General features: G+C 71.3%; 2 protein-coding genes and 1 non-coding gene across 9 annotated transcripts; 1 reads left to right on the top strand and 2 right to left on the bottom strand.

Moving 5' to 3' along the window:
- Positions 1-375: 375 nt before the first annotated feature.
- TRNAS-CGA (transfer RNA serine (anticodon CGA)) lies at positions 376-457 on the bottom strand. The gene has a single exon. It is a non-coding gene; the product is annotated as a tRNA-Ser (tRNA).
- A 403-nt stretch (positions 458-860) lies between these two features.
- SMARCC2 (SWI/SNF related BAF chromatin remodeling complex subunit C2) lies at positions 861-9,949 on the top strand. Of its 6 annotated transcripts, none has more exons than XM_075525409.1 (29): positions 861-1,022; positions 1,179-1,298; positions 2,509-2,594; positions 2,923-3,004; positions 3,087-3,179; positions 3,277-3,346; positions 3,506-3,575; positions 3,695-3,770; positions 3,860-3,991; positions 4,091-4,206; positions 4,316-4,440; positions 4,548-4,607; positions 4,704-4,741; positions 5,024-5,154; positions 5,252-5,323; positions 5,415-5,528; positions 5,616-5,769; positions 5,901-5,993; positions 6,227-6,346; positions 6,416-6,478; positions 6,554-6,812; positions 7,403-7,564; positions 7,647-7,711; positions 7,794-7,920; positions 8,005-8,171; positions 8,251-8,385; positions 8,473-8,788; positions 8,885-9,256; positions 9,468-9,949. In XM_075525409.1, the coding sequence occupies exons 1-29, from the start codon at positions 912-914 to the stop codon at positions 9,542-9,544; spliced, it is 3,606 nt and encodes a 1,201-aa protein (XP_075381524.1). In that variant the 5' UTR covers positions 861-911; the 3' UTR covers positions 9,545-9,949. The 6 variants fall into 6 exon arrangements, with proteins under 6 accessions (XP_075381524.1, XP_075381526.1, XP_075381525.1 ...); XM_075525414.1 differs by having other exon boundaries at positions 863-1,022; positions 6,230-6,346; XM_075525412.1 differs by having other exon boundaries at positions 863-1,022; positions 8,885-8,968.
- Positions 9,950-9,995: 46 nt separating this feature from the next.
- MYL6 (myosin light chain 6) lies at positions 9,996-12,465 on the bottom strand. 2 transcript variants are annotated; one of them, XM_075525513.1, is made up of 7 exons: positions 12,333-12,465; positions 12,112-12,139; positions 11,317-11,460; positions 11,057-11,230; positions 10,749-10,826; positions 10,604-10,642; positions 9,996-10,197 (listed from the first exon to the last, which is right to left on the bottom strand). In XM_075525513.1, exons 1-6 carry the CDS (start codon positions 12,333-12,335, stop codon positions 10,614-10,616), a joined length of 456 nt encoding a protein of 151 aa, XP_075381628.1. In that variant the 5' UTR covers positions 12,336-12,465; the 3' UTR covers positions 9,996-10,197; positions 10,604-10,613. The 2 variants fall into 2 exon arrangements, with proteins under 2 accessions (XP_075381628.1, XP_075381627.1); XM_075525512.1 differs by lacking the exon at positions 10,604-10,642.
- Between the last annotated feature and the right edge of the window lie 65 nt (positions 12,466-12,530).

The raw sequence follows: 12,530 nt of genomic DNA, 5'->3' as shown, positions 1-12,530 counted from the left end.
CCGGGGGGGCTGCGGGGTCCCTCCCGTCCCTTTGTGTCGCCGAGATCAATAAAGGCCTTTCCCGGGCGCAGCCGCTGCGGCTCCCTCGGGCCGGGGACCCTCCCGGGCGGGACGGGCCCGCCCACGGGGCTCCCGGGGGTGGCTGAGGGTCGCGGGGGGAGTCCGGCCGCGGGGGGAGTCCGGCCGCGGGGGGGGGGTGTCCCCTGTACCCGGCTCTGCAGCCGCCCCCGCGGCGCGGTCCCCCAAAAGGACTAAGCCCCGCTCCCGCAGCGCCCCGCCGCCCCCGCCGTTAAAAGAGCGGGTACCGGGGGTGGGAGCCCCCCACGCGTGATCCGCCCCGCGGCGGCCCGGGAGTCCCCGCAAAAACGGGGTCGGCGTCACGGACAGGATTCGAACCTGTGCGGGGAAACCCCATTGGATTTCGAGTCCAACGCCTTAACCACTCGGCCACCGTGACTCCCGCGCCACCCTCCGCCGCGCTCCGCCTAGATCGGGCCCCGCCGCCGCCCGCCCCGCCCCGCCCCGCTCGGCCCGGCCCGGCCCGGTGCGCCGCGCCCGGGCTCAACACCGGGGCTCCCCGCCCCTCCCGCCGCCGTTCCCGGCACAGCCCACGGCCCCGCCCCGGGGCCACCCGACCGGGCCGGCTCCCCCGCGGGGTGGGGACGGGGGACGGGGGGGGGGGGGAGGGGGCGTCGCCGAGCGCCCGGCCCGGCAGGGGGCGCCGCGGCCCGGCCGCGCCGGTACCGAGCGGGCAGCGCTGGCGCAGCGCGGGCGGGAGGACGCGGCGCGCCCCGGGGCCGGCAGGGGGCGGTAGAGCGGGCGCGGCGCGGGGCGGGGCCGGCAGGGGGCGGTAGAGCGGGCGCGGCGCGGCGCGGCGGGAGGCGGCGGGAGGCGGCCCGGCCCGCTCGAAGATGGCGGTGCGGAAGAAGGACGGCGGCCCCAACGTCAAGTACTACGAGGCCTCGGACACCGTCAGCCAGTTCGACAACGTCCGCCTCTGGCTCGGCAAGAACTACAAGAAGGTAGGCCGCGGCGGGGGGCGGGGGGCGCCGGCACTGGCCCCCGCCCCGCCGGGCCCGGCCTGTCACGGCCCCGGCGCCGCCATCGCCGCCCCCGCCCCCCCCCCCCCCGGGCCCGGCCCCGGCCCCGGCGGCGGTGCTGACCCCCCGCCCCCGCAGTACATCCAGGCCGAGCCCCCCACCAACAAGTCGCTGTCGAGCCTGGTGGTGCAGCTGCTGCAGTTCCAGGAGGAGGTCTTCGGCAAGCACGTCAGCAACGCGCCCCTCACCAAGCTGCCGGTGAGCCCCCGCCGAGGCGGGCACCGGGGCGCGGGCAGCCGGCGGCGGCACGGACGGGGACGGGGACGGGGACGCGGTGGGCCATGGGCTGCGCCCCGGCGGGGGACGCGGCCCGGCGACACCCGGGGACCTGGGGACAAGGCCCCAGAGGGACAGCGCCCCAAAGGCCCAGGGAGAAGGCCCCAGAGACCTGGGGACAAGGCCCTGAGCAAGGACGGCGCCCAAAGACGCGGGGACAGCACCCCGGTGACCCGGGGACAAGGCCCCAGTGAGCTGGGGACAAGGCCCCAAAGACCTGGGGACAAGGCCCCGAGCAGGGACAGCTCCCAAAGACGCGGGGACAGCACCCCGGTGACCCGGGGACAAGGCCCCAGTGAGCTGGGGACGTGGCCCTGATGACCCAGGGACAAGGCCCTGAGCAGGGACAGCGTCCCAAAGACCTGGGGACAACACCTTAATGACCCACGGACAAGGCCCCAGTGAGCTGGGGACAAGACTGAGCAGGGACAGCGCCCCAATGAACCGGAGACAAGGCCCCGAGCGGGGACAGCACCCCAAAGACCTGGGGACAAGGCCCCGGTGACCCAGTTCAGCATGCCAGTGACCCAGGGACAGCGCCCCAGCCTAGGGACAGCGCCCGACCACGGACAGCACCCGGTGACCCGGGACAGTGCCCCAGCGCGGCTCCGCGCCCTGGTCAGGGACGGTGCCCCAGTGTCCTGGGGACAGTGCCCGGTGACATTTGGGCACTGTCCTGCTGGGAACTGCTCCCCAAGCAGGGTCTGCGCCCCAACGACCAGGGGACAGCGTCCCACCAGGGACAGCACCCCGACACTGGGACAGGGCCCCGACCACGGACAGCACCCCAAGGGCCCATTGGCAACACCTTATAGACCTGGGGACACCCCCTCGGGGACCCCAGGACCTGGGGACAGTGTCCCAGCACAAGGGACAGGTTCCCAACTGGGGACAGTACCCCAACACCCCAGGGACTGCATCCCAACTCAGGGACAGAGCCCAGCAAGGGGATGGCACCCGGTCATAGGAGTGGCACCCCGACGAGGGGATGGCACCCTGACGAGGGGATGGCACCCAGTCATAGGGGTGGCACCCTGACGAGGGGCTGGCACCCCGCCCAGCTCCCCGCCGCACCAGGGACGCAGCCCACCCCTTGCAGCCGCCCGCCCCGACCCCTTTCTCTCCGTTACAGATAAAATGCTTCTTGGATTTCAAGGCGGGGGGAGCTCTGTGCCACATCCTGGCAGCGGCCTATAAATTCAAGAGCGACCAAGGATGGTGAGTGCCTGCCTGCACCCGTCGGGGCTGGGGGTCCTGGGAGCAGGAGGGGACCGGGGTGGGGGTCACGGGGCCAGGGGTGGGGGGTCCCCTCCATGGGAACACCCTGGGGTGGCCTCGGCCAGGGTCTGCACGGGGGGTGGGCTGTTTGTAGGGCACCCACCTCCGCAACACGCAGGTGCCAGGGCACGTTCCCCCCCGCCCCACCGCAGACCCCTGATGGGGTTCAGGCGCGTGTCCCCACCCCCCCGCCCCCCCCAGGCTTTGGATGCTGATGAGGAGACCTGAGCTGTGGCTTTCATGAGAGTCGCTCTTTTCTTCCAATAAGGCGGCGTTTCGATTTCCAGAATCCCTCGCGGATGGACCGCAACGTGGAGATGTTCATGACCATCGAGAAATCCCTGGTGCAGGTAAGAGGTGCCGCCCCCGCCCCCCCCCCGGGACCCCCCTGTCCCCCCACCCGCTCACCACTCTCCTCTCCTCCTTCCGCAGAACAACTGCCTGGCCCGGCCCAACATCTTCCTGCACCAGGAGATTGAGCCCAAGCTGCTGAGCAAGCTGAAAGACATCGTCAAGAGGCACCAGGTCGGTGGCAGCGCCGGGGTGGGGGGCACAGGGGGGGCCCATCCAACGCCTTGTCCCGGCACTCAGCCCCGGACCCACTCCCCCGCTCTCCTCGCAGGGCACAGTGACTGAGGACAAGAGCAACGCGTCCCACATCGTCTGCCCTGTCCCTGGGAACCTGGAGGAAGGTGGGTGCAAGGGGGAGCCCCCTGCTCCGAGCTCATGGTGAAATACCGGGGGGGGGGGGGGCGTGTTTGGGGGCCAGAGCCGTGCTCGGTGTCACGGGCGGCTCTCGGTGGGACGGTGGGTCCGTGCTCAGCGCCGGCCCCACTCCGTGTCTCCCGCAGAGGAGTGGGTCCGGCCGGTCATGAAGCGCGACAAGCAGGTCCTGCTGCACTGGGGCTACTACCCCGACAGGTGAGGGGTCCCGGGCGGGGGCTCTGGGGACGTGGCTGAAGCCTGATGGAGCCCCCCGTGCCCGCGGGGCACCCACACTGCTGTGGGTGCCGCTCTCACCCCGTCCTCTGCGCCTGCAGCTACGACACCTGGATCCCTGCCAACGAGATTGAGGCCTCTGTGGAGGACGCCCCGACACCGGAGAAGCCCCGGAAGGTAACGGGGGTCCCCCAGACTGGGATGGTGGCTGCAGCCCCCTCCCCTGCCCGCTGGCTGCCTGACGCGCCCACGCCCCTGCCCGGCAGGTCCACGCCAAGTGGATCTTGGACACGGACACCTTCAACGAGTGGATGAATGAGGAGGACTATGAGGTGACAGACGAGAAGAGCCCTGTCGCCCGCAGGAAGAAGATCTCGGCCAAGACGCTGACAGACGAGGTCAGAGCGGGGCCGCAAAGCTGCGGGGGGGGGATGATGGGGGTCTCTGCTTGGCCGTGCCGCTCGGTTGGACCCAGCAGCCCCCTGTCCCCCCCCCAGGTGAACAGCCCTGACTCGGACCGGCGGGACAAGAAGGGGGGCAACTACAAGAAGCGAAAGCGCTCGCCCTCCCCCTCGCCCACCCCAGAGGCCAAGAAGAAGAACGCGAAGAAGGGGTGAGCCTGGGCTGGGGGGACAGATCCAGCCCCGGGGCAGGGGCTGTGGGGAGTCTGGCCCTGGGGTGCGGTGGTGACTGGGACACGGGGGGGGCCTCTCCCTTGGCAGACCCTCCACCCCCTACAACAAATCCAAGCGCGGGCACCGTGAGGAGGAGCAGGAGGACCTGACGAAGGACATGGACGAGCCCTCGCCTGTCCCCAACGTGGAGGAGGTCACCCTGCCCAAGACAGGTCAGGGTGGGGGGCCGGCAGCCACCCCATGGGGTCCCCCCTCACGAGCGTGGGCTGGGGCAGGGGCCCGTCCTTGGGGTGCTCAGTGCCGCTTCCCTCCGCTGCAGTCAACACCAAGAAGGACTCGGAGTCTGCGCCCGTCAAGGGGGGCACCATGACGGACCTGGGTGAGTCCGAGCCGCCGGGGCCCGGTGCTGCGGCAGGTCCCCCAGCACCACAGACCTGGCAGTGCCCAAAACTGCCCCTGCTCCCCTCTCTTCCAGATGAGCAGGAAGATGAGAGCATGGAGACAGCCGGCAAGGTGAGGCCCAGGCCCGTCCAGTGCCGACCCCTCCTCACCAGCCCACCGCTCCTCCAGGGAAGATGTTCCCACCCCAGCGTGGGGGTCACCATCGCTGGATGGTCACCTCTTTATCCCTCTTCCCTTGTCCCTCTTTTGGGTACAAAAAGGCCCCTTTCTGCCCTTCCCCTCACCACTGGGGCTGCAGGCAGCTTTGCCCTGGGCCGTAGGCCTCATCCTGCTCTCGGTGAGGATGAGGAGGGGTGCAGACCCCCTTGCCCACGTGGTGCTGGTCTCTGGCAGGACGAGGAGGAGAACGGCACCGGGAGCAAGGGGGAGCAAGCCAAGAACCCTGACCTGCACGAGGACAACGTGACGGAGCAGACCCACCACATCATCATCCCCAGCTACGCCGCCTGGTTCGACTACAACAGGTACGGCACAGCCGAGGATGAGGACGGTGCCCCGGGGCGCCAGCCAGACGGTGCGGGGCTGCCGTGCCAGGCCCTCCCCGAGCGTCTCGTCTTGCAGCGTCCATGCCATCGAGCGCCGAGCCCTGCCCGAGTTCTTCAATGGCAAGAATAAATCCAAGACCCCCGAAATGTGAGGCCAAACTTCCCCCCCACGCACTTCCCATCCCTCCCGGTGCCGGTGGGGCCGTGGCCGGCACTGACGCCTCACCACTCTCCCCCAGATACTTGGCTTACCGCAACTTCATGATCGACACGTACCGGCTGAACCCACAGGAGTACCTGACCTCCACGGCGTGCCGCCGCAACCTGGCCGGGGACGTCTGTGCCATCATGCGGTGGGTCCGGCGCCAGCGGGGCCGGGGGGGGTCGGTTTGGCGCGCTGGCAGAGGGACCGGCAGGGTCTGAGCCCCGGCTCTCCGCAGGGTCCACGCCTTCCTGGAGCAGTGGGGCCTCATCAACTACCAGGTGGACGCCGAGAGCCGGCCCACCCCCATGGGCCCCCCGCCAACCTCCCACTTCCACGTCCTGGCCGATACGCCCTCGGGGCTGGTGCCGCTGCAGCCCAAGACGCCCCAGGTGGGTGCACGGGGGTGGCCGCTCCTCGCCCAGCTGCGTCCCCCCTCTGCCTTCCCCCGGTCCCCGCGGGGGCCGGGCGCGGGGTGGGGCGGGGGGGTGGGGGGATCGCACAGCTTCGATCCGTGCCTCAGGGCCGGCAGAGCGACGGCGACGCCAAGACGGGCCGCAAGAGCAAAGAGATCGAAGACCTCGTCACCGAGACGGTGAAGGGGAAGCCGGAGCTGGTAGGCGGCTCCTTGGGGTCCATCCCCCCGCCGCTGGCCGAGGAAGGCTCCTTCCCTCCTCCCCCTCGCGCCCCGCATGCCGCCCGGCCCCGGGGAGCAGGGACGCGGGGGGGACACCGTGACGTGATGGGGCACGAAGGCTTCTCTGGGATGGGGGGGGGGGGGGGGGCCGGCGTCCTCGCGGCCTGTCCCCCACGGCCGTGTCCCCAGCGTCCCCTCTCCTCCCCTGGCAGCAGACCTCGGCCTCGCAGCAGATGCTGAACTTCCCTGACAAGAGCAAGGAGAAGCCGGCCGACATGCAGAACTTCGGCCTCCGCACCGACATGTACACCAAGAAGAACGTCCCCTCCAAGGTGGGCACCCCCGGTCCCCGTCCCCGTCCCCCTGCCCGCCGCCACTCACCCGTCTCTCCCCCCGCACAGAGCAAAGCTGCCGCCAGTGCCACGCGGGAGTGGACGGAGCAGGAGACGCTGCTGCTGCTGGAGGTGAGCGGGGGTCCACAGGGAGGGGGGGGAACGGGGCCGCCGGGCCCTGCTGATGCCCCCCGCTCCATCCCGCAGGCCCTGGAGATGTACAAGGACGACTGGAACAAGGTGTCGGAGCACGTGGGCAGCCGGACGCAGGACGAGTGCATCCTGCACTTCCTGCGGCTGCCCATCGAGGACCCCTACCTGGAGGACTCGGAGGCGTCCCTGGGGCCGCTGGCCTACCAGCCCATCCCCTTCAGCCAGTCCGGCAACCCCGTCATGAGCACCGTCGCCTTCCTGGCCTCCGTCGTCGACCCCCGCGTCGCCTCTGCCGCCGCCAAGTCGGCTCTGGGTAATGCGGCCCCTCCCGGCAGGGCGCGGCGAGGACGGGGGTCCGGCCCGGGGGGCCTGGCCGAGTCCTGGGGGACGGGGCCTATGGGGAGGAGGATGAGTCCTATAGGGAGAGAGGACAAGTCCTATAGGAAGATGGGAATGAGTTCTATAGGGAGTCCTACAGGGAGACAGGATGAGTCCTATGGGGAGATGGGATGAGTGCTATAGGGAGTCCTATGGGGAGACACCACAGGTCCTATGGGGAGACAGGAAGAGTCCTACAGGGAGAAGGGCTGAGTCCTAGAGGGAGTCCTAGAGGGAGACAGGATGAGTCTTACGAGGAGATGGGAAGAGGCCTATGGGGAGATGGATGAGTCCTACAGGGAGACCTATAGGGATTCCTATAGGGAGACAGGATGACTTCTACGAGGCGATGGCCGAGTCCTATAGGGCACCCTATAGAGAGGCAGGACAAGTCCTGTGTGGAGACAGGATGAGACCCGTGAGGGGACGGGACAAGCCCCCCGAGGGGTGTACGGTGCCGAGGAGCCGGGCTGGCTCCGAGGGGCGTGGGGGTCCCCGCTGAGGGCCCGCGGCGCTGCCCCGCAGAGGAGTTCTCCAAGATGAAGGAGGAGGTGCCCACGGCCTTGGTGGAGGCCCACGTCCGCAAGGTGGAGGAGGCGGCCAAGGTGACGGGCAAGGCCGACCCCGCGTTCGGGCTGGAGAGCAGCGGCATTGCCGGCACCACCTCCGACGAGCCGGAGCGGATAGGTGAGACGGGGGATCAGCGTGATGAGTTTGCCAGGCCTGGGGCGGGCAGCAGTGGGGTCTGACCCTGCGCTTGCGTCCCCAGAGGAGAGCGGCACGGAGGAGGCGCGGGCGGAGGCGCAGCCGGCGGAGGAGAAGAAGGAGGCAAAGGTAGCGGCTGGCCCGGGGAGGGGGCGCGGGGGCCCGGGGAGGGCGGCCGGTGCAGGGACTCGAGGGGCCGGTCCCTCCGCAGGAGCCCCGGGACGGCACTGCCGAGGAGGAGGTGAAGGAGAAGCCCGGGGAGGTGCCCAAGAAGGAGGAGGAGAAGGGGAAGGAGGCGGAGGGCGAGAAGGAGCCTGACAAGGGTGATGGCGATGCAGGTGAGTGGGGGGCCCGGCTGGGCTGGGGGGACGCCGAGCCCCCCAGGGCCCTGCCCGGCCAACACGGCTCCTGCCCTGCCACAGGGGAGCCGGAGAAGGAGAAGGAGGCGAAGGACGGGCTGGACGAGGCGCCCAAGGAGCCACCGGAGCCCGAGGCCGAGCGCAAAGCCAAGGTGGAGCGGGACATCGGCGAGGGGAACCTCTCCACCGCCGCCGCCGCCGCCCTGGCCGCCGCCGCCGTGAAGGCCAAGGTGAGGGGCTGGGGTCCGGGCTGGGGGGGTGCAGCCTGGGTACGGGTGCTGACGCCCCCCGGTCCCCCCCCCCCCGCAGCACCTGGCAGCAGTGGAGGAGCGTAAGATCAAGTCGCTGGTGGCACTGCTGGTGGAGACGCAGATGAAGAAGCTGGAGATCAAGCTGCGGCACTTCGAGGAGCTGGAGACCATCATGGACCGGGAGCGCGAGGCCGTGAGTGACGGCGGTGGCGATGGGGGGGGGGGCAGGCGCTTGTCCCCACTCCAGCATCCCCTGCTGACCCCCCCGTGCCCCCCCCAGCTGGAGTACCAGCGGCAGCAGCTGCTGGCGGACCGCCAGGCCTTCCACATGGAGCAGCTGAAGTACGCGGAGATGCGTGCCCGCCAGCAGCACTTCCAGCACCTCCAGCAGCAGCAGCAGCAGCAGCCGCCCCCGCTGCCGCCGGGGGCCCAGCCCCTGCCCGCCGCCGGCACCCCCCTGGCCCCCGCCGCCCACCCGCTGGGCGCGCCGCCCGCCCCCGCCATGGTGGCCCCCGCCGAGCCCGTGGGGCAGCCGCTGCCCGGGGCCCCCCCGCCGCAGCCGCCCCCGCCGCCAGGCGCCCCGGCCGTCCCGCACGGTGAGTCGGGGTGCCGAGGGCTGGGTGGGCGGGGGGGTCTCACCGCCAGCCTCTCGGCGCTGACGCCCCCCCCCCACCCCCCGGCTCTCCCCGCAGCCCCGGCACCGTTCCCCGGGCAGCAGCCGCCATCCCAGAGCCTGGCTGGGAGCCTCGGTGGCAGCGGCCACCCCGCCGTGCCCGGTAATGCGCCCGCGGCCTTGCCCTTCGGATTGCCTCCATCCGCCATCCCATTTAGCATGGCTAACCCCCCCGCCGAGCCCCTCGGCGCCACCTTCCCCGCTAACCCGCCCGCCCTCCCGCTGCATGGGGCCCTCGCCAGCAGCATGCCGTCCGGGGGGCTGCCCCCCCCGCCCCACCCACCCGGCCTGGCCCTGCCGCACCTCGCGGGGGGCTCGGCCGCCGCGCACAGCCCCGCCATCGTGGCCGCCGTGCAGGGAAGCCTCCTTCCCAACCCCGGCCTCCTCGCAGGTGAGACATGGGGGGGGCGCGGGGGGCCACCGGGGACGGGGAGGGGGGGACCCACCGGGAGCGGCTCAGGGAGGGGGGGACCCACTCGCGGGCATGGGGCTGGGGGGGGGGCTCAACCCTTCCGGGGAGCTGTGGGGCAAGAGGTGCTCGTGCGCCCCCTTGCCCCCCCCCAGATGTGACGCTCCCTTCCCCCTCTTTTCTCTCCCTGCAGACCAAGGCCCCCCCCTGCAGACGGACCCCATTGCGCCCAGCCCCAGCACGGCCACCCCTGTCCCCCCCACGCAGTGAGCCCCCGCCGGGGCCCAGGATGCCGCAGCCCCCCCAACCCCGCCACCACCACTGGCCTGGGGAGACCGGCCCCTCCCGCCCCCGCAAGGCACCCCAAAGGAAGCCCCCCCCCGAACCCCAGCTTTGGTATTTTTTTATGATTGTCCCGGATTTTATTTAAGTGTTGGTCTCCCCGGGCGGGCCGGGGACCCTGCTCCCCCCCCGGCTATTTATGAGACAGCTCCAATCCCACCCGGCACACGGGCATTTCCCCCCCCAGCCCCCCCAGCTCCTTCTCATTTGTCATGGCCCCCCCCCCTTTGTTTTTTTTTTTTTTTTTTTTTAAAAAAACAACAAAAATAAAATTCCAAGTCCCCGGGGCGGGAAGAAACGGCCTCGTGGTGCAGGGTCTGTCTGGGGGGGGGGGGGGGGGGGACACGATGGGGGGGGACAGAAGTTCACGGACCCAGCGTCCCCTTTCCTACACTTTATTTGATGCTGTGGAGCAATAACTTAGCCGGTGGGGCCAGGAGTGGGGGGGGGAGGGGGGGGGGGCTGGGTGGCGGTGGCAGGAAAACAAGGGAAAAGGCACAAAACCCAGAGCGATGGGGGGGACGGGACGGGACACGATGACACGAGGGGGCTTCAGCCGCTCAGCACCATCCGGACCAGCTCTGCGGAGAGAAGGGGGGAGAGCGGGGTGAGGGGGGGGGGGTCTGCCAGGCCCCCCCAGCCCTCGTCCCCGAGAGAGGCAGGAAAACCAAAGTCAAACGGCTGAAGAGCGCAGGGAAGAACCAGCGTCGCTGCAGCCCCGGCCCGACGCCGCTGCCCTCGCTGCCGGGGGCTCCACCGGCCCCCCCACGCCAGCACCCACGTCCCGGCCCCGGCGCGCAGGGGGGCTCCATGCAGAGGGGCATGCGGGGGGGAGGGGGCTGCACCAAGGGCGAGAGCGCAAACCAGGCGGCCTTTTTTTTTTTTTGCTTTTTTTTTTTTAAAAAAAAAAAAAAAAAAGACACCACCGAAAAAAATAGGAAGGAAAAAAAAACTGTAAGTAACTGAGGGGAGCGGGGGGAGGCGTACCCCTGCGGCGTCACCCTGACAAGATGTGTCTCACAAACGCTGGGAGGAAGGAAGGAGACATGATGGTCAGGGAGGGAGCGGGGCTGCGGCCGAGCCCCCCGGGACCCCCAGCGCCCCCGGGACCCCCCGCGCCCCCCGTCCTCACCTTCGTAGTTGATGCAGCCGTTGCTGTCCTCGTGCCCGGCCACCAGCTGCTCCACCTCCTCCTCCGTCATCTTCTCGCCTGTGGGACAGCGCGCGTCACCCCGGGGCGATGGGGGCGAACAGGGGGTCCCCAGGGCTGGCGGGCCTTTGGGGGGTCCCTGGAGATGGCTGGGGGCTTGCGAGGATCCCAGGACTGGCCGGGCGCTCATGGGGTCCCTGGGGCTGGCTGGGCTTTGGGGGTCCTCGGGGGTGGCCAAGGGGTCTCCGAGGACTCGCAGGGATTCGGGGACCCAGGGGGGTGACGCTCACCCAGGGTGACGAGGACGTGGCGGATCTCGGCCCCCATGACGGTGCCGTTGCCCTCCTTGTCGAAGACCCGCAGCCCCTCCACGTAGTCCTCGAAGCAGCCCTGGTCCTTGTTCTTGGCGATGGTCTGCATCATGGGCAGGAACTGCTCGAAGTTCAGCGTCTTCAGGTTCATCTCTGTGGGACAGAGGCCGTGGGTGGGGGCCGGGGGGGACCCGGGGGGGACCTGGGGGGTCGGGGGGGGCCGAGGGTCCCCCACTCACCATCGCTCTTGGGGTTGCCCAGCACCTTCATGACCTCGGCGTTGGTGGGGTTCTGGCCCAGCGCCCGCATCACGTCCCCGCACTGGCTGTACAGGATCTTCCCGTCCCCGGTGCGGTCGAAGAGCTGGAACGCCTCCTTGAACTCTGCCGGACCCCCCCGTGTCAGCGCCCCCGACGCACCGGGACCCCCCCCCCCCATGCACCGGGAGCCCCTCCCCAGCCCTGCCATCCCGAGGGACGCGGCATCCACGGAGCCCGCACTGCTGGGACCCCACGGCCTGCGCGTCCCTGGGACCCCGCACCTCGGGGACCCCATCACTTGTCCCCCCCCCGCACCCGCGTCGGGTTTCGTTCCCGGGCGGGATCCGGTTTCCCGGTGGAACCCGACGCCGGCCGGGATGGAGGCCGCTGGCCCCCGCCGGGCGCGGCCGGGATGCTGCTCCCGCCCCCCCCGCCCCGCCCCGGCCGCTGCCGCCCCCCCGGGGGGAACCGGGGCGGCCCCGCCCCGCAGGAATGCGCGGCCCGGCCCCGCGCTATGCCCATATAAGGGCAAATGGCGCAAGAGGGGCCCGCGCCCCCCCCCCCCCCGCCCCGGCCCCGCACCCCCGGCCCGGCCCCGCGCCCCCCACCCCGCTGGCACGAACGGCCCCGCCCGGGCCAGACTTTGCCCCGGGAAAGGCCCCGCCCGCGGCCGCGCAGGAAGCGCTGGGTGCGGCGGGGCCGGTGCCGGGGGGCCGTGCCCGGTTCCCGGTGGGGGGGGGGCGCCGTGCCCGGTTCCCGGTGCCGGTCACTCACCCGCAGTCTGCTCCTCCGAGAAGTCGCACTGCGGGGGAGAGCGCGGCGGTCAGCGGGCACCGGCACCGGCCGCGCCCTCGGGGACGGAGCCTCCAGCCGCGCCCGGTGCCCGCCGCCCCCCTCCCGCGCCCCCCCGCCCCGCTCCCAGCCGCCCCCCGCCCCGGCCGCCCCCGCCCGCGCATCCCCCGCCCGCGGCGGCCGGTGCCGGTGCCGGTGCCCACCATGGCGGCGGCCGCTCCCGTCCCTGCTCCGCGCTCTGGGCCGCGCGCGGCGGGCGGGGCCCTTTCTACCGAGCGGCGTCACCGCCCGCCCATTGGCCGCGCGCCCGCTGCGTCACCGCGCGCTAATTAGGTGATTATGCATCCTCATTATGCATGAGGGGGCGGGGAGAGGCGAGGCCACGCCCCTTCATCCGGGGG

Source organism: Mycteria americana, chromosome 26 (genome assembly GCF_035582795.1).
Source record: "Mycteria americana isolate JAX WOST 10 ecotype Jacksonville Zoo and Gardens chromosome 26, USCA_MyAme_1.0, whole genome shotgun sequence".
Classification (NCBI taxonomy): domain Eukaryota; kingdom Metazoa; phylum Chordata; class Aves; order Ciconiiformes; family Ciconiidae; genus Mycteria; species Mycteria americana.
The sequence above is the reverse complement of the archived record's forward strand: the minus strand, read 5'-3'. Positions and strand labels throughout refer to the sequence as shown.

Excerpts from the sequence above, each read along its gene's own strand:
- SMARCC2 (XM_075525409.1), top strand. The coding sequence starts at position 912 with ATGGCGGTGCGGAAGAAGGACGGCGGCCCCAACGTCAAGTACTACGAG. Across the intron at positions 1,023-1,178 it reads TCGGCAAGAACTACAAGAAG|TACATCCAGGCCGAGCCCCC; the intron begins GTAGGCCGCGGC and ends CCGCCCCCGCAG. Across the intron at positions 3,576-3,694 it reads TGGGGCTACTACCCCGACAG|CTACGACACCTGGATCCCTG; the intron begins GTGAGGGGTCCC and ends CTGCGCCTGCAG.
- MYL6 (XM_075525513.1), bottom strand. Across the intron at positions 11,231-11,316 it reads GGGCAACCCCAAGAGCGATG|AGATGAACCTGAAGACGCTG; the intron begins GTGAGTGGGGGA and ends TCTGTCCCACAG. Across the intron at positions 10,643-10,748 it reads CGGCTGCATCAACTACGAAG|CGTTTGTGAGACACATCTTG; the intron begins GTGAGGACGGGG and ends CCTTCCTCCCAG.